Source organism: Littorina saxatilis, linkage group LG14 (genome assembly GCF_037325665.1).
Source record: "Littorina saxatilis isolate snail1 linkage group LG14, US_GU_Lsax_2.0, whole genome shotgun sequence".
NCBI classification, from domain to species: Eukaryota; Metazoa; Mollusca; class Gastropoda; order Littorinimorpha; family Littorinidae; genus Littorina; species Littorina saxatilis.
The window spans coordinates 35,276,565-35,302,911 of record NC_090258.1 but is presented as its reverse complement, the minus strand read 5'-3'; the positions used below and the strand labels follow the sequence as shown (position 1 = coordinate 35,302,911).

Below are 26,347 nucleotides of genomic sequence, written 5' to 3'. Positions count from 1 at the left end.
TGGGTTATAGAAACACGAAAATACCCAGCATGCTTCCTCCGAAAGCGGCGTATGGCTGCCTAAATGGCGGGGTAAAAACGGTCATACACGTAAAATTCCACTCGTGCAAAAACACGAGTGTACGTGGGAGTTTCAGCCCACGAACGAAGAAGAAGAAGAAGAAGAAGCCACCAAGCTGAAATGCAATACCGAAGTCCGGCCTTCGTCGAAGATTGCTTTACAAAAATTTCAATCAATTTGATTGAAAAATGAGGGTGTGACAGTGCCGCCTCAACTTTTACCAAAAGCCGGATATGACGTCATCAAAAGTATTTATCGAAAAAATGAAAAAAACTTCCGGGGATATCATTCCCAGGAACTCTCATGTCAAATTTCATAAAGATTGGTCCAGTAGTTTGGTCTGAATCGCTCTACACACACACACACGCACAGACAGACACACACACATACACCACTACCCTCGTCTCGATTCCCCCTCTATGTTAAAACATTTAGTCAAAACTTGACTAAATTTAGTCAAAACTTGACTAAATGTAATAAAACCACCTCAGAATGACTCATTATGGCAATATAAGATCAATCCACTTTGACCAACTATTCAAAACAACTTCTTTGATGGACTAAAACCTGAAAAAGGGAAACTTTTAGGAAAAAAGTATGAAAACAAGAAGAAAACATATTAATAGTCATGATTCATTTGACAAAATGACAATGATCAACAAATTAAAATAAAAAAAATAAAGTCCACAACAGAAAAAACCCACATCCAAGTAACAGAATCCTGCCGATTATTTCAGAGATACAAAGAAGAAATAACAGGAAAAAGAACACCCACTGATTGTGTTTATGCGCATCGACCTCACAAAGGTCTAAAGACATATGTTCTACAGCATTTACTTAAGAGAGCATTTACTTAAGAGATGGTAGAAATATTCTACAAACCCCCAAAATCAGATTTCACCAGCATATTACTTTAGCTGATTTGTGCGTTTTAATATGCTACTTCCATATATGTTTTGTACAATACAAGCTCATGCAATCTGTTCACCATAATGGGTAATATACATTATTATCCCAGTACGTATTATATAAAAAGATAACTGATCACCTGTTGCTGTGAATCCTTCACAAAACAAACATGACCGAACTCAATGGAGACAGAGAACAATTTCACATATAAAAGCAGCAACCTGATGTGTCAAATACATTGTTTATACCCTCGGAAAATCCGAACACAGAGAAAAGGTACATGTAACTAACAATGAGAAAAAGTAATTCAATCAACAACAACCCAACTCACAATCAACAGAACACCATATGAGAGTTAGAGAGAGAGAGAGAGAGAGAGAGAGAGAGAGAGAGAGAGAGAGAGAGAGAGAGAGAGAGAGAGAGAGAGAGAGAGAGAGAGAGAGAGAGAGAGAGAGAGAGAGAGAGAGAGAGAGAGAGAGAGAGAAAGAGAGAGAGAGAGATCAAACTTGTTACACTTCATCACTCATTTTACCTTCAGGGAAAAAACGTAAACTGGACACAACACCAGCTGAGAGTCTTTTCACACCAAAGAGTGTTTGCACTATAACAAATATCTAAAACACTGACAAAAAGGACTACAATTGCTTCAACGAGAGTTTGACAGAAAGTCTCAGTTGTGCAGTATTTCACAGGGGTATTAAACGAAACACATTGCACAAAAAAGAAATGCATAGCGACAAGAGCAGTTTACATGTACTGATTTCTCACAATTGGAATCACTTTGCATTCTTTTATTTTCAGTTCATCCAACAGAAAACAATCTTGAAACTATTTTTTTTTCACTTAAATTATTCTGAGACACTGTTTTCTTTTCATTTGGATTAGTTTGTGAAAAATGAGGCAAAGCTAGGGATTTTGTTTAAGTCACTGCCCTTGGAAGTATGCATTATTTCTTGTGAATGGTACAGAGCATAGTATTACCTGAAACTGTTTCTCTTTTGAAAACTTTGACACAAGACAGAAGGCATAGAGATGTTAAAAGCAAGCCCAAGCATGCAAGTCCCCTGAATCCCCACCCCTATCTCAGCCATTGTACAGTATACAGGGGAACCCCCTTCTTAAGACCCCCCCCCCCCCCCCCCCTTTTAGACATTGCTTGTTCACTTTTGCTGTGCACAACCTCTGTATTATTTACTGCATTTTTAAGACTCTCTCCTTCTTAAAAAACTGATTTCTAAGGCTTTTAGGGGTCTTCAAAAAGGGTTCCACTGTAGAGACACTGACCTACAACCTGCGACCACTTCTCTCATTCCTCATTTCTTGGCCTTTAAGTCAGCAATTACCTTCTGATATAGAGATCAACTTGTGAACTCTTCTGGTTAAGTGCACACACTAGCAGGCAACACAAGGAAAACGATGACAGACAGGTCATGATTTCATAACACTGGGCTCTCACTAAGGAAAACATAACAGAACTTCAGGGGGGAGGGGGGGGGATTCAAGTTAGGGGTGGGGTGTACAAAATAACGTTTGAAATTTACGTTCAAAATGGTGCAATTTGTGCAAATTTTTTAGGTTTGTTGTTTTTACATTCCTCAGAAATCTGCAAAAAGATTGTGGAAAAGTAGATGTACAAGTAATAACTGCATGTCAGGGCTAGGAGAAGGAATACATGATCTTAGGAACAGGAATTGTAGACACATGGACAATAGAGGAGGACAGCAATAGGGGCAAGGTTGTTGGGGCTGGGAGGTCTACATAAAAGAGTTTGCACTTTTTTCTCCTTTTGAGGGTGGGGTTGGGGGTGTCCATTGACACAGACATTGCTGGTGTGAGGTACAGGTTGCAGGCACTGCATTGCTGAGTGAAGACAGAAGCTGACTGATGTTGGGTCTGTCCAATTCACTCTTCTTTGACCTCAAACTCTCTACAAGACTTTCCCCCCTGCTCATTTGCAGTCACCTATATGACATTACTGTTCAGTTTGTTTGCTTGTTTTCAAATTATTAGACAGACAATCTCTCAATCACTCCATCAACTTTAAGCTTCCAGAACAGTATTATATCTACCTAAACCCTGGTATCATTCTCAGTATGCTTGTGAGGGTTATATAATTTGTTCTTTCTTTTCTTTACAATAATGACTCCTAAACCCAGCACGCAGCCGGAGGGTAAACCCTTTCCATTGTGTTGTTGTTGAGCAGAAGAAGTGTACAAGCAGCTTGTAATGTAATTGTATGATGGCGTTGCTGTGAAACACAGGTGTGGAACACAACACAACATAAGCCAACTTTCTCTTGGAGGAGAAAACCCAACACAGAACACAGGAACAGAAAGAAGCTCATAAAGCACAAAAAGCACATCTACTGGCACAAAAAAGAAAAAAAATGAAGCAGGTAAAATCTGAAGAAAGTGAAATTACCTTTTGCTAAAGTTGTTAGTTAGAGAGAAAGAACATAGCGAGTAAGTCAGTTTGCTGCTGATACTAAACAAAGGGAACTTTCGACATTTTAGTCTGGGGCGGTGTGTGAGAAATCATGAAAATGATCATGATATGATTGAAAACACAGGTTAAACAGCCTCACGCCTTCAGAAATCTGATCATACATGACCTATTCATACAAAGAGAGAAATTGAACTTCTTTTCATCTAGCCTATTCAAAGCGGCACTTTACTGAAATAATGCACAATATCAATGAGGTAAACAATGTGACTGGTGCATGGGCAGGAATGACAATGTACATTACATGGATCAAGGACTACTACTAGTAGTAGTCCTTGACATGGATGTATTCTTTCCTCATGAAAGACAACACTAGGAGGAGGACAGAACAGCAAGTGCATTAAGGAAAGTTCTGCCATGATGGAAACGTAATGCTTTAATTTACAAAGTTAGCTTTGTTGTAGTTTCAAAATCTGTATAAGGCAGCAATTTAAATGTAAAAAGCAGTGTATCTCGCTCTACCAATAGTTTCTAGTCAAAGGAGCCAGCCACAAACCCTGCAAAAAGCATGTTTTCAAGACACAGCCAAACTGTGCCAAAAGATTCAATCCTACAATGATCAGAAAGAAAAGTAAATCAAAACGGAAGAATGAAAACAGCCCTGCAAAAAGCACCATGGCAGAACAGACCAATTCCAAAAATAACTCTCACTAACTCTGGAAGAGTTTCATCCCTTCCAAATAATGAGGCAAGCACACATGGCCACTGATCAGTTTGCAAAAAGCATGCAGTCACCGGTGACAGTGGATAATGAGCTGTGAAAGAAAAGCGGATGATAAGAAGAGGCCCCTGCATAACATGCAGATCAGAACCCATTAGTCACAGTGACGTCATATGGCTTCCTCCACTCATCACCAGTTTGTCTTCCCTTGCCTAACTGTTTTGAAGGGGCACAACTCTTCCAAAGCTAATACAAGCCCCAACATTATTTTTCAACACTGTCTATTGTTCAGTATATAATAATGAACTCAATACTGGCAGTAACAACTTGGGAAGACTGTTATTCCATCCCTGTTAAACTCTTTCTGTCATATGAGAAAAATATCCAATAAAACGTGTTCAAAGGAAACACTGTAGCAGCATGACAGGTTGAATATATAGGAACTGATACATGGATTTTCAAATGTTGAATACACAAAAATATCATGAATTTTCACTCAGTACAACATCAAAATGAAAAGGTTTGAAAGCTACCTTGAGGTTAGGAGACTGCGTCTGGTCAATGATGAACTTGGTGATGGTGTTAAACTGGCTGTCGCAGGGGAACGTGTCTCTGTAATAAAGTAATAAGAATAATAAGAAAACAAAAACAACAAACCAACAAACAGAAAAGAAACAAGAAAAGCAAATGCTTATATACGACTCCCCTTCGTCATGTCTTATTACAGCGTAACCCCCAAGTCTATTATTTCTCTTAACAGCTTCTTCGCTAGACTCAGACTCGCGGCAGCAGTAAACAAAGCCCTGTATCTTAATACAAATATTTTGAAGGTTGTTTAAGCGGTGTTCGTGACTAAAATATCCACTAAAATGGGATCAAAAGATATTCCCAAAAGAAGTTACTGCTTTTGCGCCTATTTTCCCGGACATTTACTTTTAGCCATGGTGAAGACTCACATGGACTTCCCCATGCACAACAAGAGGCGAAGCCTTCAAGGCTCACGTAAGAAATCGACAAACAGTAACACAAACTCAATCACTCCGTCACACATGCACACACACACACACACACACACACACACACACACACACACACACACACACACACACACACACACACACACACACACACACACACACACACACAGTAAGCATAGGTGAAACTGTGCAAGAAAGCGAGACCCTCGATCTGCCAAGTAGTCTCGGCCCGCTCACAATAACAATGACCGAGACTTTCAGTAACTCCTTTCTCCTTTGCGTGACGTCTAACCCTCTTACGTCATAATGTGACGTCTTCAAATAGTTTCTATCACACACGTCAAACACTTTTGACCGAGACGTAATCTTTATGCGAGCTTTATCCATAGACTCGGAAATGTTAAAGTTTCTATCACACACACACGCACGCACGCACGCACGCACGCACGCACAGACAGACAAAGTTTATCATCGCATAGGCTACACTTACGTGAGCCAAAAATGACTGAAGCAACTGCGATGATGATCATGTCATTAAAATTGATAGTGCATGTGATCAGAAAGAGCTTGCCTATATTTAAAAAATAAATTCAAGTTCTTCAAATGTACGCCGGGACAGTAACGTACATGGCATTTTGAGCAGTATTTATTGGTCTCAGAATAAGGAGATACAAGTAATTCACATGTATTGATGTGCTGAAGTTAGCTCATGGCCGACCATAACAGATGTGAGAAAAGTTTAACTTTGACATCTTTTCGTATTAGCTTCAGGACCCCCGGACAAGGACAACATGCAATGGTCACTTCTTATTGACATTATGCGTCAACATCCTGCAAATTTTGTAAGAAAAAGAATCCTGTTAATCAATTGATTTGGGGCTGGCCCAAGACAAAATATGTGTGCTCAGACACTTGAGTGACCTCATTTCTCACACTATGACATCATAACATGTCATCACCAAAAGGTTAGCCAAAACTAAAATTCCACAAGTAACTCACTGTGATCTCAAATCAAACAATGACATAACTTGAGGTCAAAACTTTGTGGATATTTTCTGTGGTGATATTCTCCAGCAAACAGTTTCATGCTGTAACCTTGAAATTTGACAAAACCCAGCCCCATTTTGGTCCTGTCTGTTGATTATTAACATCTACAACCGAGTGAAATTTGGAGGCTTTTGCTTCAAAAATATCACAGAAAACCTCAACTTAGACTTTTTATGAACATGACCCCTCTGTGACCTCAAAATGTGACGAGGGTCAACCAAACTGGGGTTATGTTGGCAGATCCTCAAACCCTAGAAGTGTGCAATTTGTTTCGAAGCTCTTGCTTCAAAAACATATGAGATAATGTCAACGTTAAGTTTTTATGAATTGAACATGACCCGCTGCGACCCCAAAAGTGGATGAGGATCAACCAAACTGGGGTCATTTTGGGTGATTGAGCTTTTTAAGAACATGACCCCACTGTGACCCCAAAATGTGACAAGGGTCAACCGAACTGGGGTTATTTTGGCAGATCCTCAAACCCTAGAAGTGTGCAAAGTTTGAAAGCTATAGCTTCAAAATCATCTGAGATAACGTCAACGTTACGTTTTTTGTCCACGACCGGATGTCCGGCCATCCATCCATATGGACGGACACTGATGAATACTAAGACTCACCAATTACTCAGGTGAGTCAAAAAAAGAAGTAACTGTGGCAATTTCTGGGGGCAGGAAACTAGGGTGACACTTTCAAAACAATCATTACTATACAGTGGTACCTCTCTATAACGACTTTGAAAATGTAACCGAAATTCGGTCATTATATGGAGGGGTCGTAATATGGAGGATTGGTTTATGTCCGGGTCCGTCAATGATGAGGAATGACATGGGCGTTTTGATTGATGCCACCCACAAAGTAATGTTATTCTTTCCTTAAAACGGTTATGGTAAACAGTTTTCTATTCAATTATTTACCCACACATAGTTGTCTTGCTTGTTTAATGAAGCCCCGTAACTTGTGGGTTAAGGGTTTGCAAATTAAAACACGCTGAGGTCGAACGAAAGTATGCGGTCCCAAAGCATGCGCATCGATCTCGATACCAGATTCTAATCACATACCTGTCAACCCATACAGTTTTCCCGTATTTTGTACGGGATTTATCCAAATTTAGGTGTGTACGGTCTACTTGGCCTAGCTGTACGGGCAAAATTATATGATTCAACCATCATTTGAGAGTTTAACCCCAGAAATGATGACTTGAAAAGCAGCATGAGAGATTATGCAAATGAGGACTAAGAATAGATCTGACGGTGCCTATGCCATTATCCAAACCTTCTTCCTTTTAACCTGAATGAGCCGTTTTGAAAGTTACAAAATGGAACTTACTGGAAAAAAAATCTCATTTATATTCAAGTTTTGAGTCAGTAATTACTGATAATTTACCTCAAGACAAGGGAGGCAACTGTGTTATTTTTCGTGTTTCTTGTCAGAAATTTTTTAAGCATGGTTATTTTCCGTTCTGTAGATGAAAATTGTTTAAAATCAAGAACATTCATGAGAGCTATTCCGGGGGGTAAACAGGTCTGCAGCTGGTTTTCGTCCTTTAAAAAAACAAAAATAGTGTTTGTAAGGGATTGTTACCTTGAATACAGTTTCTAGTCATATTATTACAGGTTGGCCTTTGGAAGGGGTTGACAGGTCTGTAATCATAGCCATGCAGAGATTTAGTTAAAAACAAAGAAGTGTCCCAAACGCTTGTTTCAAAAACTTGTAAGCCTTTGCAGACGTTAAGAACCGCGGCAGTGTGTTGAAACTGATGTAAAATTGTAGCGAAAAGCGTCAGTTTTCACGATAAAACTTTGACTCGCTCATTCACGGGACATAACTGCACTCCGGACAGTGTTGAGCAATTTCTGACACCTTAAAACTTAACTGCCTGAGGAGAGTTTATTGATTCAAACGAACGCGTGGTTCTATATCGCGTCACTCGGTCACGGATCAGGGAAAACAAAAAAACAGTTCCAGATTTCGAAACCATGTTCGTCAGCCATTGTTTTTAGCAAGACAGACCACATGTGCACGAGCTTCGCTGACGTACATCGCAAAATGTCATGACGTCACCACAACTTTCGGTTTTGGTTCGATCTGCGGATTACTTTCATGACGTTTCCAGACCTGTTTACCCTAAACCCGAGGCAAGAGTACTTTCCCAAAAAGTTGAGTGTATTTTTCAAAACGTTGGTGTACTTTGCAAGCAAAGCTATATGGGATAGGGAAAACGTACGCGTGGGTGCAAACGTGTTTGTGTAAGAATAGCATGTCTTGTGAACACCTTCAGAATTTAACTCCTTCCAATACAACAGGGATAAAACAATTTTATTTACCTGTCAGTTTATTGCATTATAACCAGTGTCTTCCAAACAGATTGATAATGAAAAGATGAAGTTCGTGAAATAACATCTGAGGTTGACAGTGGCAAGTTCATTTTTACAATCATCTCAGAAAACATTGCTTCAGCACGGACTACAGCCTTATCTTCTGGCAGGATTTGCTTTGCGGGAATGAACTTCATAATTCCTTGGCAGCTTTCAGCGGATTTCTTTGCAGCAACCTTGTCCAGGTGAATTTTGGAAATGCAGTGTCGTTCGATGTCATATTTCCCAGCATGGGCAACGGAGAAATCTGATTTACAATACTTGCAGTGTGCATGACTTTTTCCCATAGTAGACTCCACAATTCCTGGCTCTTTCTTATATTTCTCCAAGAAAATCTGCTGCTTCTGCTGTTTAGACTTCGTACAGTCATCCGAAACTGACACATTTTACCGCTTCATTTTGCCACGATTGTCCAGACGATCGCACGTGCCAACAACTGAACAAGGTTTCCACAGCTGAAGACTCGCTGTCATGGTTATCTCCCTTCGACCGAAACCAGTATCAGTTGTACCATCCCGTAATCAGCACACCAACACCGGAAAACGTATTCTAGACTTTTTCTTATACGTATTTTGTGCGTGTGTCGCGTATTTGCGTACCGATAATAATTTGGCGTACAAAATACGCCCAAATCGTACTGGTAAACAAGTCTGCATTTCTGTAACTTTGCCTGTTTATAAGGTAGGAATTCCTGTACAGTTCTTTGCAAAATGAAGCAGATATCTGGTAACTGACCTTTCAAAATAAAGTAATGACCTGGATTAGAAATGAAAAACCATGGCTTCAGACGTTTGCGTGCCGAAGTGATGTTGTACATGTACAGGATTTCAACACGTGTTTGTGTCCGTATTGCGTACTGACTCGACCGGAGATACAAGTTAGAGTAAACCAAACCCGTGATAATTTTGGGAAAAGTCGTTATAAGTCCACGTATGGACGGTCGTATGACGTATGTCATATGTCGTATCAGAGAGGTGGACGTAATATGGAGGTGAGAAATACTAAGACAAAGAAGGAGAAAAAATCCGTCAGAGAAAAGTCGGTCGTAATATTGAGGGACCCGTAAAAGAGAGGGGTCGTAAAGAGAGGTACCACTGTACAATCAAATGCAGGGTTCCCACTGAAGAAAAGCAGACATCCCTGAAATTTTGGGAGGTCCAGCAAAGTTTTTAAATTGACATTCAAAAAGGTACAATTTGGCTCAAAACTAAGCATATTTATAGGCGTCTCATTCCTTGAAAATTCCATGCATTCATGGAAAAGTGGGAGCCCTGCATATTACTGTGAACAGCAGATTCAGCCAACAGTTCAAGCCACATTACAATCAAAAATACAAGTTAAACAATGACAAAGTCTAATGCTGACATAGATTGGCTTGCATCTCTTGCACACCCACGCATTAACTTCTCTCTCTCTCACACACAAACAACCACTCACAACCTCGCTTGCTCACAGACACAAACACTCACAGGCACAAACACACACACTCTCTCTCCTTTTCTCCCAGACAGAAATAGACACGCTCTATATCGTACACGCACACACACACACACACACACACACCTGATAGTGTCCAGAGTGCGCTGTAGTTTGGTGTGTACGGAGCCCAGCATGTCAGCACCGGTCTTGTTGAGAAGTCGGGTGAGCAGTACGTAGAGCCAGTCGGTCAGGTCACGTGCGTGCACCAAGCACAGCTCCGAAAGCGTGTCCAGGAAGATGCTGAACACCTGGGGACCACACATCCTCTAGACGTTGCACTTTGAATACTACCCACCACTTGTCACACATCCTCTAGACATAGCACTTTCAATACTAGCAACCACATTTCACACATTCTCAGGGGCTCACATCCACGTCGGACATCGGACATACACGGATGTTTTTTCCAAATGTCCTATACATTTTTCATGGAAGATGACATATGTCTTATTGTTTTTGTCACTAAGTGGTCATTGTCCGATTATGCTTTCATTTGATCCGGACATGGTCTGTACTTTCCAATTTACAGTAGTTTGATTTGCTATTTTATCAATGTTTTGTGAAATAATGTGTCTCTCCAAGCAGACAAAAATTGGGGAGACCTTATGTGCTTTTTATACATCCTGAACTCAGGTCAAAATGAGTTCGGCTCATTCTCTCCCTGACAGGATGCCTTGAGTTTCCTTGTCTGGCAAGGAAACCGATTTTTTTTTTAACATATTTAGAGCTTTTTGTAATGTATTATTGATATAAGCAGATTCGCGATCGTCGATAATGATTTTTCATGGTGTTTTGTAATTTTTAAATTACAAAGGAATTGATATGTAAGACAGTTTCAAGCGAGCTATTTTTCGCGGCTGTATTTACTGTGCAAACAACTCTAAATATGGCAAAAGTGTCACATGATAATCAACCGTTTGGTTTCGGCGCTCACTGGAGCAGACGATTTTTTCTGTAACCAGTTGACAGTGATGAAACCATATATTACGGTCTCCTTCCGGCAGCAGTCCCAAAATTTCGACTTGTTTTGACCTCAGAACGATGTCTTTATCATAACTGTGAAGAACAGAACGGAGATCACTGTCGAAGTCGGCCAATCTGCAATCTTTTTTGTCTCGCGAACACTGATCTCAAATTTAGATCAGTGCTCGCGAAAAACATAATGGGAGATAACTCTGTATTCTTATTTTGATAGATTCGCGTAGGACTGTAGCGATGCTTATCAGAATGCTTTTTATAGAGAAAGAGCTTCCAAGAGTCGCAACTCGGAATGCTCCAACCTGAAAAAGCAACATGCCGCCGAACCGAAAATTGGTGCCAGAAAAAGGCCAGAAGCGTTTGTCCCTCAAATCTCTGCCCTCATCAGCGGCTAGTACCACTGAAACTGAGCTCCCTCCGGCCTCTGAGCAGCCAGAGCTAGATGAAACTGCCGCTCTAAAAAGTGAAACTTCGGACCGAAGGAAGACGTTACACCCTCCCCCACCCCCGCGCATGGCTTCGTTTCAAGCTGGCCGACTTCATTCCAAAGAAAAATGTCCATGTTTGTGTAAAATGAAAATGGACATTAAAGTTTTCTTATCTTATTTTATCTTATTCCTATGGGTGTCACACCTTTTTACCAAGAAAGTTATTTTATTTGTTCTGTTACCTTTGTGACAAGAAACTAGTCAAGTTTTAATTAAATTTACGTTTTGTTGCGAAAAAAAAGTCCTATTGATTTATTTTTGTTCAGGACAAATGTCCTATCACTTTTTCATTGTCCAGGACATTTGTCCTATGCCACCTCTCATGGATGTGAGCCCCTGCATTCTTTAGACATAGCACTTTGAATACAACCTACCAGTACCGCATATATCACACATCCTCTAGACATGGCACTATGAATACTACCTACCACATGTCACACACTCAAAGTATTATTTGTACAGTGCTACCTGTGATGTCAGGCCCCTCTAATGAGAGAACACCTCCCAATAAAAGACAACTTGTATTGTGCCTTTGTGGATTATTTTCACCTGAACACACCTACAATACTGAGGCACACTTGGCTGGTCCCAATGAGCCATGTGTAGCCAAATACTCTGCTCTAGAAGTGCTGTTGTAATTTTGATGTTGTTGCTCTTCTCCCATCTTTCCTGATATTTCTGTTTTAATTGTGTGTGTGTGTGTGTGTGTGTGTGTGTGTGTGTGTGTGTGTGTGTGTGTGTGTGTGTGTGTGTGTGTGTGTGTGTGTGCATGTGTGTGTGTGCATATAAGTGGACAGATTGATTCATCACTCTATTCTCAATGTCACACTGACCCTGGCTGTTTTTTGTGATAACAAAATGTACATGCAGCCAGCTTATAAAATCAAACAGATAAATAGAAAAGATAAATGCGACCTTGTGTAACTCACTTTGCTGTGGGGGTCGTGGAACATGCGTGTAAAAACCTCTGTCACTTTCTTCAGTTCTACTCGACTGAAATATAAAAAATGAATAAAACGATTAAAATCTCCCAATAGCGCCATGGTTTAAAGATATCAAATTCCCAAACTGACCAACAAAAACTGCACAATCATTAAAGTTGAATCCACTCTTATATTCACTTGGATATTCTTATTAACTACATAAAAAACAAGAAGGGCAAAGCCCATACGACTCACATGCTTTACACATTTTTCCTACCAAAATACATGTGACCTTGACCAGGTCATCCAAGGTCATGCAACACAAAGCTGTTAATTCAAGACATAGGAAGTACAATGGTGCTTATTGGCTCTTTCTACCATGAGATATGGTCACTTTTAGTGGTTCACTACCTTATTTTGGTCACATTTCATAAGGGTCAAAGTGACCTTGACCTTGATCATATGTGACCGAATGTGTCTCATGATGAAAGCATAACATGTGCCCCACATAATTTTTAAGTTTGAAACAGTTATCTTCCATAGTTCAGGGTCACGGTCACTTCAAAATATGTATACAATCCAACTTTGAAGAGCTCCTGTGACCTTGACCTTGAAGCAAGGTAAACCAAACTGGTATCAAAAGATGGGGCTTACTTTGCCCTATATATCATATATAGGTGAGGTATTGAATCTCAAAAACTTCAGAGAAAATGGGAAAAATATGAAAAATAGCTGTTTTTTAGGCAACATTTATGGCCCCTGCGACCTTGACCTTGAAGCAAGGTCAAGATGCTATGTATGTTTTTTGGGGCCTTGTCATCATACACCATCTTGCCAAATTTGGTACTGATAGACTGAATAGTGTCCAAGAAATATCCAACGTTAAAGTTTTCCGGACGGACGGACGGACGTCCGGACGTCCGGACGGACGGACGGACGGACGGACGACTCGGGTGAGTACATAGACTCACTTTTGCTTCGCATGTGAGTCAAAAAACCATGTTATCTATTTAGCATGGGTATAGACTTCATGAAACAATGAAATTGAAAGCATGTTTTTGTAACATTTGAATAACATCCAGCAAGCATTGTAGTGGATGCCCCAGTAACAGTGGGGAAATTTCTTTCAGACCATTGCATAACTCCAGTGTTGATAAAAACAACACCAAGTTCAAAGATGGACTTTTCCACTGAAAAGCATGCAAGAAAGCTCTTTACATGTGAATGGGGCATGCAGCACAAAGCAGTTATGGAACATTAATTCACGCAAAGCGCAGGACATTTCAGCAGTAAAGAAACATAAACCATGCTTAACGATATTCCCAATGCCTTTTCGTACAGCAACAAGGTATTGATGAAAGACGCAAGCAAAATGCATCAACAGAAAATATTACAAGCTCAAGATGGACTTTTCCACTGCATTTTGTGCGGACACTCTTTATTTTATGACAGGGGAATTCGCAATGAGCACTGAAGGAAAATAGGTAAAACCGAAGATGTTCATGTGAGGCATACAGCAATCCTAAAAATGAAATTTTCTCATACAGGGTGCAATAATTTGTTTCCCCGCTACTGATGAAAGGGTTCATGAAATCGACTACCGAGAGGAAACTAATAATGTACACACAATGGCCTTGCCTATGCTTCATGCCATCACCTATTTTTGAAACACAAAACACAAGTACTGACAACACAAATTTGTCAAGGCAGACTTTTCTAATAGTACAGATGGGTGTCACTAAAAGTCGAAAAGACGCGAAAAGACGCGAAAAGACGCAAAAAGACGCGAAAAGACGCGAAAAGACGCAAAAAGACGCGAAAAGACATGAAAAGTCCTGGTACATGTAACTGTTTTTAGTCGAGATTGGTGATTTAATATAAACAATCATCAAAACATGCACACTCTCTCTCTCTTTCTCTCTCTCTCTCTTCCTCTCTCTCTCTTCCTCTCCCTCTCTCTCTCGCATGTGTGTGTGTGTGTGTGTGTGTGTGTGTGTGTGTGTGTGTGTATGTGTGTGTGTGTGTGTGTGTAAGTGTGTGTAAGTGTGTATGAGCTTGTGTGTGCGTGTGTGTGTATACGAGGAAGTCCTTATCTGTTTGAAGTGGGCGGTCATTTGTGAAAAGCTCGCCAAAAACGGATCGCTTGGGCCCCAGGTGGTCGTAATGTAATGTGCCGCCAGCTTGACTGGGTATGTTGGGGGAATCGGCGTTTTGTCAAGTAGATGTTAATTCCTTTGTCGGATCGGATGGATAGAATACCAGCTCAGCTGGTGTGTGGTCAGTTGCGTAACTTTTATGAGTTACCCGGGGTAGCCGCTGATAACACGTTCGTGTGGGAATGTTTGATGCGCTCAGATCAAAGCCTCATTTAAGAGATAGCGAATTCCGTTGCAAGCCCCTGGAGCAAATTTTTGATTGGTGCTTTTGTGAACAAGAAACAATTGACAAGTGGCTCTATCCCATCTCCCCCCTTTCCCCGTCGCGATATAACCTTGAATGGTTGAAAACGACGTTAAACACCAAATAAAGAAAAGAAAAGTGAGGAGGTGATTGTTACAAGAAGGTGTGAATGCACTGTGTGAGTGTCAGTGGTGAAAGGGTCAAAGGTGTGTTTTCGTGTATTTGTGCGTCTTTTCGTATCTATTTGCTGTCTTTTCGCGTCTTTTTGACTTTTAGTGACACCGGTACAGATGGTGTACATAATTTTCCCAAGCCACTGATGCATCAAACTCTTTTCTTATAATAAATAGGCGCATGAAATTGGATGCTGAAGGAAGCAATACTATGAAGGTGGAATTTTCAGGGTGCAAGCAGCTGCAGGTCCAAAGGACAATTTTGTTAGTCAGACCAATCTTCACTCAGCTGGAAGTACCATACTGCAGTGAATACCAAATTCACCTTTGGAGAAGGAGGGGGTTGCATGGGACACAGTACCAAGTGTACAGATTCCACCTGACTGAGTGTATAGTCAGGATATGACACAGACGGTTTCTTTATTACATAGAGGATCTCCTGGCAGTTCACTGCGTCTCTTAAACAATGGAGCCTTATAATCCTCACACAAAATGCCACAATCCTCAACTCACACAAAATGCCACAATCCTCAACTCACACAAAATGCCACAATCCTCAACTCACACAAAATGCCACAATCCTCAACTCACACAAAATGCCACAATCCTCAACTCACACAAAATGCCACAATCCTCAACTCACCTAAGATATCTACCGGAACGTAAAAGATGTGTGAGGGAGATGAGTCCATCCTTTCTCTCTGTGTACGACCCGCTCCCCAACAGTGCAATTATCTCCTGCATATCCTGAAAGCAAAAACAGACAGTGACGATGGGTTGAACAACCACTGGCTAGTATTTGTGCATACAAAAATAACTGAGCCTCATATAATTAACAGACCACCAATCTGCACACTGCTTTAACTTATCATGTATTCTATAAGAGATTATAAACAAGTGCCAAAGGTGGAAAATATGGCAGGAGGAGAAATGTTGACATAAGTTATCATTTCAAAAATGGCTCTGGTTGCATCAGAAACCACACATTTTGGCAAAAACGTGGAAGAATCCCTAGTTACTCTGATTACACATAAATCCTATGTGAAAACCAACAACATGGTAAGCCGCCTTAACAAAATACATTATGTTCAACTTTACTTAATACAACAGATCTGAGTATGAACTAGATAGAACTTCCACTAAGAACTTTGAAAGGATCAGTACTTTAAGCTTCTTCATTCTAAAAATAAAATAAAAAACCCAACAACGATACATTCAAGAAAGTGGCAACCTTTTGAAAATACACATAATTATTAAAAAACAAACACATTTAGGTGCACTGGTGCACCTTTCATTGGTGTTTTCTGGTACATATGAAAAGGAATACAGTAAGACAATGCTGCACAGAATCACCAATAAAATAAAAAATTAAATTAAAAAAGAAGAAGAAAAGAACAGAAACAAAGACCACTGAGATGACAAGTACCAGTTCAAAACAAGATAGCACTAAAACTTCTCAAGTCTTTTTTTATGGGATTTTAAGAAACACTAAAAGTAAAACCACAAATGAATATGCCACTGGAACTCACGCTAGCCAATAGCATTTCTGGTTTAGGGTCTATTGTGACTCACAACATTCACAGTTATGATCCCAAGAATTAATGACAGCAACAAAGACGTGCAATCGTTCCGTCTCTAAAGACCTATCTTTTGGTTGAAAAGACCACAACTGGCAGCATTTTAAAGATGCTGAACGTTTATGGTTTCATGAAACTCATCAGTTCATTTCTTACATCTGTTTTTCACCTCACATCTAGGTTTTAACTGTGTTTTACACAAAAAAGCAGCATCTTCAACTAAGACACATACATGACAGTATCTCTGCAACTATAAACAGACAACAAAAATGCATATCTTAAACAGAATGAAACACACATGGGGTGCGGATGGAACTCAAAGGGGGAAGAAACATCCACAATGGGCTCACAATACCTTGACGTAACGACCCTCGGCAACATCCGAAGATGTCTGATCGGGTGGAAAACACACAGAGAAAGAGAGACTTTGGCTTCTGTTCTCAACAGATGTGGATGAAAAATCCCTGGTTTTTGTCTTGGCATAATGTGTAATCTGTGCCTAATCCTGTCTCTGTGTGTGTGTGTGTGTGTGTGTGTGTGTGTGTGTGTGTGTGTGTGTGTGTGTGTGTGTGTGTGTGTGTGTGTGTGTGTGTGTGTGTGTGTGTGTGGCACAGTGTGTATGTGATTTCTGTTCTGGTTGCTTTTTTTGTTATAGCGAGTCTCTCAGAATTTGTCTAATCGCTTTCATGCCTGAGACTTGAGCTTTTCGTTCATTTTTTTTTTGTCTGCTATGCTTGAGTTAGTAATTTTAAAAGCCATGTATTGTTTTTTTGTCATAATAAAAATTGAATAAAGTTTTGTTTAAACCAATTGATTTAAAGAAAAAATAGGGGGGTCCACGCTCCCCTGATTTTATTTTTAAATCTAGGTTAAAATCTGTGCAATCTGGTGCATTCTTGGAGTATGTTTCATGAATTTTACACAGCAAAAAACCTGACCAAATTTAATGCATGTTTTGTATTGCAGTAATCAAGGATCATCATTTTAATCCTTTAATTGAATGAATATTATTTGAATACAGTCAGTGTGGATGAACGCAGCCAGCACCGTCTAGTACCAACACGGCGGAAATGGATGCCACGAAATAGATCTGTGTTCAAAATTATAGCCCACTTTGCGTTCGCTACTTGCGGGGCTCCCTTTTGAACTGTGCAATAGTAACAGTACTAACACAAGCGGGCGACACTACCCTACTGAACTGCATTCAACATAACGATCGCCCGCTTTGCATTCGCCACTTGTAGGCGCTTTCGAACTGCAAAAGTGACTCACGCGGGCAGAACCTCATTGAATGAAGGGACAGTTTTATGGAAGACATTGATCATGCTAGGCAGATTGTCTTTTTTAAATTTTTTTATTTCCTCCATTTTTTGTTTCTCGGAAGAGGAATTTTTGCTCTGAAATGTGCAGCTTTTCTCGGAAATCCTCGGATCCGAGGAGAATTCCAATGCAAGGTCCTCACATTGTTACAACCTTTCCGTTCAAGGCCAACACATGTTTTTTATTCTAAAATGCAAACATACACTTGAATTAATAAAAATATCTTATAAAAGTGAATGCACACTGACCAGAAAACAAATATAAAATATGTGAAAAGACTGTGATACATGAAAAAGCTTGAAAAGTGTTTAACACCTTGCATTCGACTTGCTCATTCCCCCCATCCAAATGCTTCTGGGGAAAAATGTAATAATTTGCACTTTATTATTTAATGTTCTCGTTGGTGTTTGTCAGTTCCTTTACCCTTAAAAATTCTCATAAGTTTCCAAGAAAATGAGAAAGATGCCTTTGCAGTCCTCCTCCAAATTTGATCTTAAAAACTTCTGCAGTTGTGAAGTTATTGGAGCAAATGGACCTTGGGACAGACTGACAAATGGACACCAATAAAAACCAGCAGGTCTTGGTATGTTGACCATGAAAATCCTGATAGTGTACGTGCCACTGAGCAGCAAGAAGTTGGGATAGGGTCTAGGGTTGGCCGACAAGAACCAAGACAAATGACAATTTGATGACAAGCCATCATGCTTTACACACACTGAGCCACCTGCAGGGACTCACCTCAGACGTTCGCCCACTGTAGGAGCTGTAGGATCGCTCGGAACACACACTGGATGTCTCGCTTGCTGCGTCGTCTGAGTCGTACATTTCGTACCGCTTCCTCGGTCGCGACTGCACAAAACCAAACAAGTCTTGCTTGTAACCACCCTTACATTAAAATAATCGAGTGTTAACAATCATCAGTGAATCCAAGAAGAACGAGAGGGGATGACACACACACACACCAACACACACTGAGACACACACACACACACAGAGGCACATCAAGGGACACTATCTGGGCGAGTCAATGATGGATTCAACCTGTATACTGTGGCCTTCTTCTCTGAAAGACCAATTATTTGGTAAAAGTGGCGACTGTTGGGCTTGATGTGGCCAAAGAGAAGTGTACTGACCAGAGCATCATGTAGGGCATCCTCCACGTCTGAGCCTGGTCGCAACACTCGCTGTGAGATCAGACCCGGCCCTGCGTGTGCAACTTTACTGCCGCTTAACCGCCTCTCACGACCTGAAACGCAAATAACACCAACACAGAATTTTAGTTGATAAAGTATTTAAATATAGGCAGAACAAGACATTCACTAGAACCTTGATCTATCGATCGTTAACATGGACAAACAAGATACACAACAGACAAATTTTGATGATACTTCTTTAGGTACCAAAAGCCAACCCGCCCCCATATACCTGCAAGTATCAAGCCTTCCGTGTTTCATGATACAGCATTGGCTAAATCTACCCTGTGAGTAAAACGTGAGGAATCATTGATTGAGTTAATTAGGTACCCGTTAATGGGCAAATGGCCCGGACATTTCCCGAGCTATACAGTATTAGCTAACTGTGACAACCCGCGGGGTATTCGTGCAGAAGTATAGTAGAAGACATCATGGGTGGTTTTATCGTCTTCTCTGCAGGAATTATCCAGTCGGTTGATCGATCATTTGTTTATTCCTTTTTAATATACTTGTAGTAATGTATTGATTAGAGAAAAACACACACAAACTCCCATTCATTGAGAGATGCTTTTTACATTCAGTCAATGTTTGATTTTTGTGTGTGCCGTTGGTCTAATGTTTTCACACCAACTTTTAATTGCACATGTTGCATACTTGCCGGCATTTCCAGTCCTTTGTTTGGTTTGCCTTGTTGTGTGATTTATGCTTTGTTTTTAATTGGGAGAGAGAGAGAGTGCAAATGTACTATACTCATTTTTGAGACCTGATTTTCTCAGATTTGTTTAGGTCTTAAAAGGGGGGTTCGACTGTACATGAATTGAAAATAAGATATTTGCAGTTCTATCTTCATAAAATAATGTTCAAGAGAACTTTGATTTCCTACTTTTTGACCTTAACGTGATCCTTATGTGAGCCGTATCAACCCAATCCTAAGACTATCCAACAGATACAAATTTGCCCCATTCCTCATCCCCATCTTTCCACAACCATCACTGCTCACACTCAACACCCTCCACAGTTTCAAACAAAGAGATAGAAGAAAAAAATACACAAAAACCATAGTAGCTTCTAAAACATCTGGAAACAAACTCAACGTTAAGTTTTTATGAATCGGCTGCGAGTCCTCAAAATTTGACGAGGGTCAACTAAACTGGGGTCATGTCGGGAGCTCATCAAACCCTAAGTGCAAAATTTCAAAGCTCTAGCAGATAACCTCAATGTTAAATTTGTTGTTCACAAACAGACGAACACACATATGGACAGACGTGTGCCCATACAGACGGACACATTACTAAGACTCACTGATTACTCTAAAAACACTTGAGCCAGGGGTCTCCTGGGCCCATGGCTAATACATGTCTGGTAACTAGTCAGGAGTGACCAGGTCGGACTCTGAGCAACACAACGCCAGTGGCCAATTATCTATTATCAAGTTCTTGTCAATTGTTTCACAATTTTACCTGACGACACCTTTGCCCTTACCAGTGCGATATTCTCAGCAGCAGATGATTATAAACTTGACAGTGTATTCAGAAGTTTGGAGACTATTTGCCGATTATGCTGAACCCTACAATACAGGAATTTCGATATACTGTTTTATTCATAAACACATGCACGTGTGCACATTCTTTTTTTTTGAATGGACTGACAGTTTGCCTGATATGAGCGTTTGTCTGCTCTGTCACCTGGACACTAAAGCCCTAGGAAAGGAGGTGAAAAGGAAAGCAAATGTCTGTGGTGGTGTGCATGTGAAAGTGCCCAACTGGGTCAGATTGGCTCAACTTGGGATTTGCTTCCAGTTTCAACCAATTCAAACCAATCCCATCCAGTTGGGTACTTTCTCACGCAAACCACCCCTGCTTCAATATTGGTAGATGCAGGGATAGCACACAAAGAGACGCAGAGACGAGAGAGGCAAAGTGACGAGAGAGGCAAAGTGACGTACCATAGGTATGTCTGTTTGGACTGGCCTCTCTGCTTGCTCCCTGACTGCGTGGAATGCCAGACTTGCGTTTGCCCTTGGGGGTCATGGGGTCGCGACCTGCCCCGTGTGTTGTGTGCGTCAAGTAGCTTCCCCTTGAGGACGGTGATGTTGACCGACTGCCCGCTGCAAGGCAACAGACACATCATTTTACTCAAACCCCAATCAGGATAGGTGCTGTTTGCACCCTTGCATTATTCATCCCACAGGCTGATTGCATGGATCTTGACATTTCAAAAAAAATAAAATTAAAATAAAATCAAGGCAAATAAAAATTGCAGAATCCTTTCCAAAATGTGGGAAACCAATTAAAAAAATACCTCTACAAATAAAATACTAACAAAAGACCCTGCAGGAAAATAAATATCATTGCACATAAGGTTAAGTCTATAATTCTTAGTTATTCCCACAATTCAAAAAGCACAAGCAGCAGTGAAAACATGTAATACCCCAAACTCGTTAGTCCAAATGTTTCTTCCTCTTTTCATGTTTTTTCTCATTCACTACATGAGTTTTGCCACTTATTACTACTCAAAGGAAACATTGAAAAGCTAACCAGAAAAAAACACCACAGACTCTGTGGAATGTACAACTAATATCACTTGAAGGAAAAATTAAAAAACTAACAACAGAAAAACACCACAGCACAAATAGGACAACAACATCAAAGCAAAGAAGAAACCCTGATCAAGATGTTCACTTCAGTAATGCATGATTATAAAAGTAAGAAATTCCTCTTCGCACTCTTCAAGAAATGATGTCCAGTTGTCATTCGAATTTATAGTAAAGCTATCTAATTCTCTTTCATCAAAACACTGACTTTTTAGTATATGTTTGTATTAAACATAAATGAATGACCTGTTCTTCATATCATTTAAATTCTAGATGACTGTTAAGCATTTTATGTGCACAGAAACCAGAAGAGTGCAACACATGCATTAGGAAAAACAGCAAGTAAGTTATTGTTACAGAATTATGTAATGAAAGCTTGTACATTAAGTTATCATCAACAATTTCAGTTAACTTATCAACGAATTAACCATTCATTATCAAAATGCATGAATTTGAAAACAACAGCAAAAATGAATTAAAAAATGTAAAAAAGTTATTCAGATAATTACAGAACTCTCTGACTCTCAACCTGTACTTACTTGTATACGCTATACAGTCAGAGACAGAAAAAGAGAAAATGCATTTAGCTGCATTCAATAAGTGTTTTGCACCATGCTAAATTAGTAAATATTCCTGGAAACTGTGGATATAAATGTTAAAGAGCTGTAAAAGTTTGAAAGCAACTACACTCAACGAGAATAAAACATCTGTTCAGTTTCATTATACTCCAGGCACTGAGACATACACTGGCAGCAACAACTAACTGATTGCATGCAGATTTAACCAAAATAATAAAGACTAGATTACCATACCATCTGAATACAGTGGAACCTCCCTCTTAAAACCTAAAAAAAAAAGGGGGGGGGGGGCAGGGCTTAAACGGGAGTCTTAAAAAGGGGGTTCCACTGTATGTTAACCTTTCACCATAAAGGGAATGCATGCATCAAGTTGAAAGGGCACATGAAATCGGCATGCTCAAAGACATTACCATTGGCAGGGCAACATTGCAGTATAACAAAGCTTGACAAATACGAACAGGCAATGGCCAATAGGAGCACATCCCAAAATGCAAATTACTTGAGATAAAAGTCACAACATTCTGACACATTTGAAAAACATGCATTGCTGAAATCAGTGTCTAAAGTAAAATCACAAACAGTATGAATACTTTTTGGTCAAGCGGGTAGGTAACGGTCACAGAGGAAGGGGAAAAGGAAGGGAAAAGTTGATCGTATCTACATATTTTAACAAAAATACCATGATACTACAGCAGACTTCCACTAACTCGCGGTCTTTGGGGTCCAAAGATTTTTGATCGCGATATATCCGATTCGCGATGCAGTTTGGGGTCCAATTAAAGGGAAGAAACCGTTCTCTTCTGAGTCAGAGAAAAACGCGGTTATTTCCCTTGTTGGTCACAAAAAGCCTGTGAGCATCACGTTGGCGTGTGTGCGTTTGCCGTGTGAGTGCATGTGTGTGTGTGCGTGCATGTGTGTATGTGCATGCGTGTGTGTGTGTGCGCGTGCGCACGCACGCCTGGAATGTGGTTGTGCTACCATGTTCATGTGTATGTGTTACTGCGGTTCTCGCAAGTGTGACGCTTCTGTTGGCAACTAAGTTCTCAAAAGATTAACTGCGATGACACGTTTTCTTTTATCAGCAGATGACGATTTCTTTTCTTTTTTCTCCGACTCATACGTCGTCACAAACTTACAGACACAGACAGACACAGACGTACACTGTATGCGTATAGCGACTCACTGCTGCACACACACACACTAACTGACAATGAACAGAACGCAAGCCATGGTGAATTACCACATTATTTTATTTCGTTTGGAAACGCGCACTTGTTACTTTATCAACACGCACGCACGCACGCACGCACGCACACACACTGTCTCTGACACACAGACACTGACTTTATCACACACAGTCTTTTCTGACACCAACGATAGTTAGATGAGAATGATTGGTGGATCAAAATCATTGGTTGACGTTTACGTTTTTAGATGTGTCAGTTACATGGATAAGCTTTTTTTGTTTTGTTTTGCTTTCTTTGTGCGAGTCTGAGTTGACACGCGTTTTGTCTTTGGCAGAAAGCATGTAGATTTCTTCTTTGATTGTTTGCTTTTTCTGCCACCTGCTATAACGCAAGAAGCTGAAGCACTTCATGGCGCCAGTAGAAAATCCGGGGCGTCTAGCTGAGATCGCGATTAGCGGGACTCGAGTGTTAAATTGCATGCCTGACTAGATTGCAGAAGACTGAAGCGCAGTTTAAGCACTTGATTGGCGCCTGTGGCCACCCGGACCGTCTAGCAGAGATCGCAATTAGCTGGACTCGAGTGTTCAACTGCACGCCTGACTGGTCAGACACTTAACCTCCATAGGCACTGGCCAATTTGACGATACCGATCGTGGCATGAAAGTTCTTGACTGAGTGGGGCACGTGCGCGTGAAAGGTTTGTTTTTCTTTTGTTCGCAGGTCTCGATCAACCCGTAATGTACACAACCTGAAAACACACACACACGTAGAACACTATTTGGAGAGACTGAGGGAGAGAAAGAGAGAGAGACTGATAAGATGAAATGACAATTTACTGCATGATGAACGGCCATCGGACCCAGAGAGAGATAGCGTGGTTATGATAGAACATTTTTTCATGATCTGTGCTATTGTTTGGCCTTTACGTGACTAATTTTTTTTAAGGTCAGTCCTGTTTTTTTCAGGGTCCAAGAGGTCTCCGCGATATAGCCGAATTCGCGATTTAGTGGACCACGAGTTAGTGGAAGTCTGCTGTACAAACAAACATTCTCCGCAATATTCTTTTGAAAGAAAATGGCCCTTCCGTTTTCACAAAATACAGCCTCTCTTAATCATATGTAGCTTAGCTTTAAACATCTCATTGAACCCTGAAACCCTTAAAAAGACTTCTTTCAATCTATGGTTGAAGGTGAAACTTGCCCAAAAAATTTACAAGTTAAAAATATGCTTTTCTGAAAACGAACAAACAAGATTTTTAACACTGCATCACTATCAGAAGGATGATCAGAGTTACTGACAAATGAAAATAATGGGGCCCTTCAACGTCAACCTTTAAAGAAACACACTGGACAGATTTCAAGTATGTCATTATGTTTCTGAAATCATTCCGTTTAAATAACCCTCTTTACTTTCTGGACCAGTCAAAGTTCTCCTCTGAAGGTAAAGGAACAACTGCAGAGGTGGACATGTCCCAGGCACAATGATAAGATTGCCAGTGATAAGCTTAATTGTCACCCTGGTCTGGGACCTATACCATCACCAAGAATGTTATCTTTCTTGAAGAAGCCCAGTTGAACAGTCAGTACTATCTATGCCCAAAAGTCAGACGTCTTCATTCCCATGATACATTTTTTTTTTTTTTTAACCCCTTACAACTTCAATGTCACAGCTTAGCGATAGCATACCTCAGCCATTTTACTTGTAAAATAAACAAATGATTCTTTTTATTTTTAGCTTTTATTATAAAAACAAATGTCAAATGCTCTACTGGTTTAAAATGTCATAAACTTGTATAAGCAGCTTAAGACCAATATGATAAGATTTTGTGGGACTGGCAGTAGTACAAAAGTCCACTAGAAATCTAAAAGTGGAACGGATGGAGCTGAAAGAGTTACATGTAATTTTAATGCTCATGAGCAAAGAGGATCCACAGGATCTCAGAAAACCCCAGAATGATAGATGCAGGCTGGCCTTCAAAGGAGAGTCAGAAATACAGAACATAACATTAAAACCATGTGACTCAGTAATCACTTTAAATGATTTTAAACCTCTAAAAAAAACCTGCGGCTTATGCAGGCAATCAGCTGGACATCATTACAGACAGGTAAAGCCTTCATTTAAGAACAAATATTTGTGCTGAAAGACATCAACTGGCAATGAAAAGACTGTAAACATGTTAAATGCAAGCTGGCATGCAGAGGTTCTAACACCTGTGGTCCGATAAAGGCTTCCTTGGCCTGCTTGTGATAATAAGGATTAAAAAAAAAAGAAGAAAATACCATAAATTAGGATTATTCATGGAACTGTGATACCAATATATATATGACAGATACACAATGATCACATTGATGTTAATGTGGTGTCCCTGGGTGTGAATACAGTTCATATTGGGTAAAATGTACAAAAATATTCATCTTTGATATTTTTTAGGATATTGTGGGTGTAAGAAATATATACAAGCTGATAAAAAAAAAGTGCTCTTCTGGGACCTGGAAAGCTATAAAGGTGCTGGGAAGAAAATAAAAACGATGCCTCCAGATATGTGAAACTGATTGTGGGATCAAGAAGAAACAAGAAATTCCTCCGAGGTAGGAAAAACACCCCCGTTGGTCAAAGGGAAATAACCATTCTCACTGCCACCAACTGAGAAGGTTATTTCCCTTTGACCATTAATATGTCCCTCTATAAGTCCTTGTAGAATCTTAATCCACCAATAACTCCCTAACCGTGTGTTTGACTGGTCCCAATTTTTGTAAGGACCGTCTCAGGAATGTATAGAACCTGTTCACCAAGTTTGGTGACGATCGGTCCGTTCATTCTTGAGATCTATATGCGAACACAAACACACACACAAACAAACAAACAAACAAACACATCGACCGAATCCTATACACACCCCTATACCGGGGGTGTAATGATCATATGTC

The 26,347-nt window shown here is 40.2% G+C and overlaps 1 protein-coding gene across 15 annotated transcripts in view; it reads right to left on the bottom strand.

The window, feature by feature from the left end:
- Positions 1-26,347, bottom strand: part of LOC138947648 (CLIP-associating protein 1-like) — a 239,753-nt gene that overhangs the window by 42,815 nt on the left and 170,591 nt on the right. For 13 of the 15 annotated variants that reach the window (XM_070319156.1, XM_070319159.1, XM_070319164.1 and 10 more), the window contains 8 exons: positions 21,008-21,169; positions 19,003-19,115; positions 18,608-18,718; positions 15,616-15,719; positions 12,406-12,469; positions 10,095-10,258; positions 4,666-4,744; positions 1,109-1,123 (listed from right to left, as the gene is read on the bottom strand). In XM_070319156.1, coding sequence (XP_070175257.1) covers positions 1,109-1,123; positions 4,666-4,744; positions 10,095-10,258; positions 12,406-12,469; positions 15,616-15,719; positions 18,608-18,718; positions 19,003-19,115; positions 21,008-21,169 — 812 coding nt within the window. The remainder of the gene's footprint in view (positions 1-1,108; positions 1,124-4,665; positions 4,745-10,094; positions 10,259-12,405; positions 12,470-15,615; positions 15,720-18,607; positions 18,719-19,002; positions 19,116-21,007; positions 21,170-26,347) is intronic. The other 2 variants (XM_070319157.1, XM_070319160.1) reach the window with 1 other exon arrangement.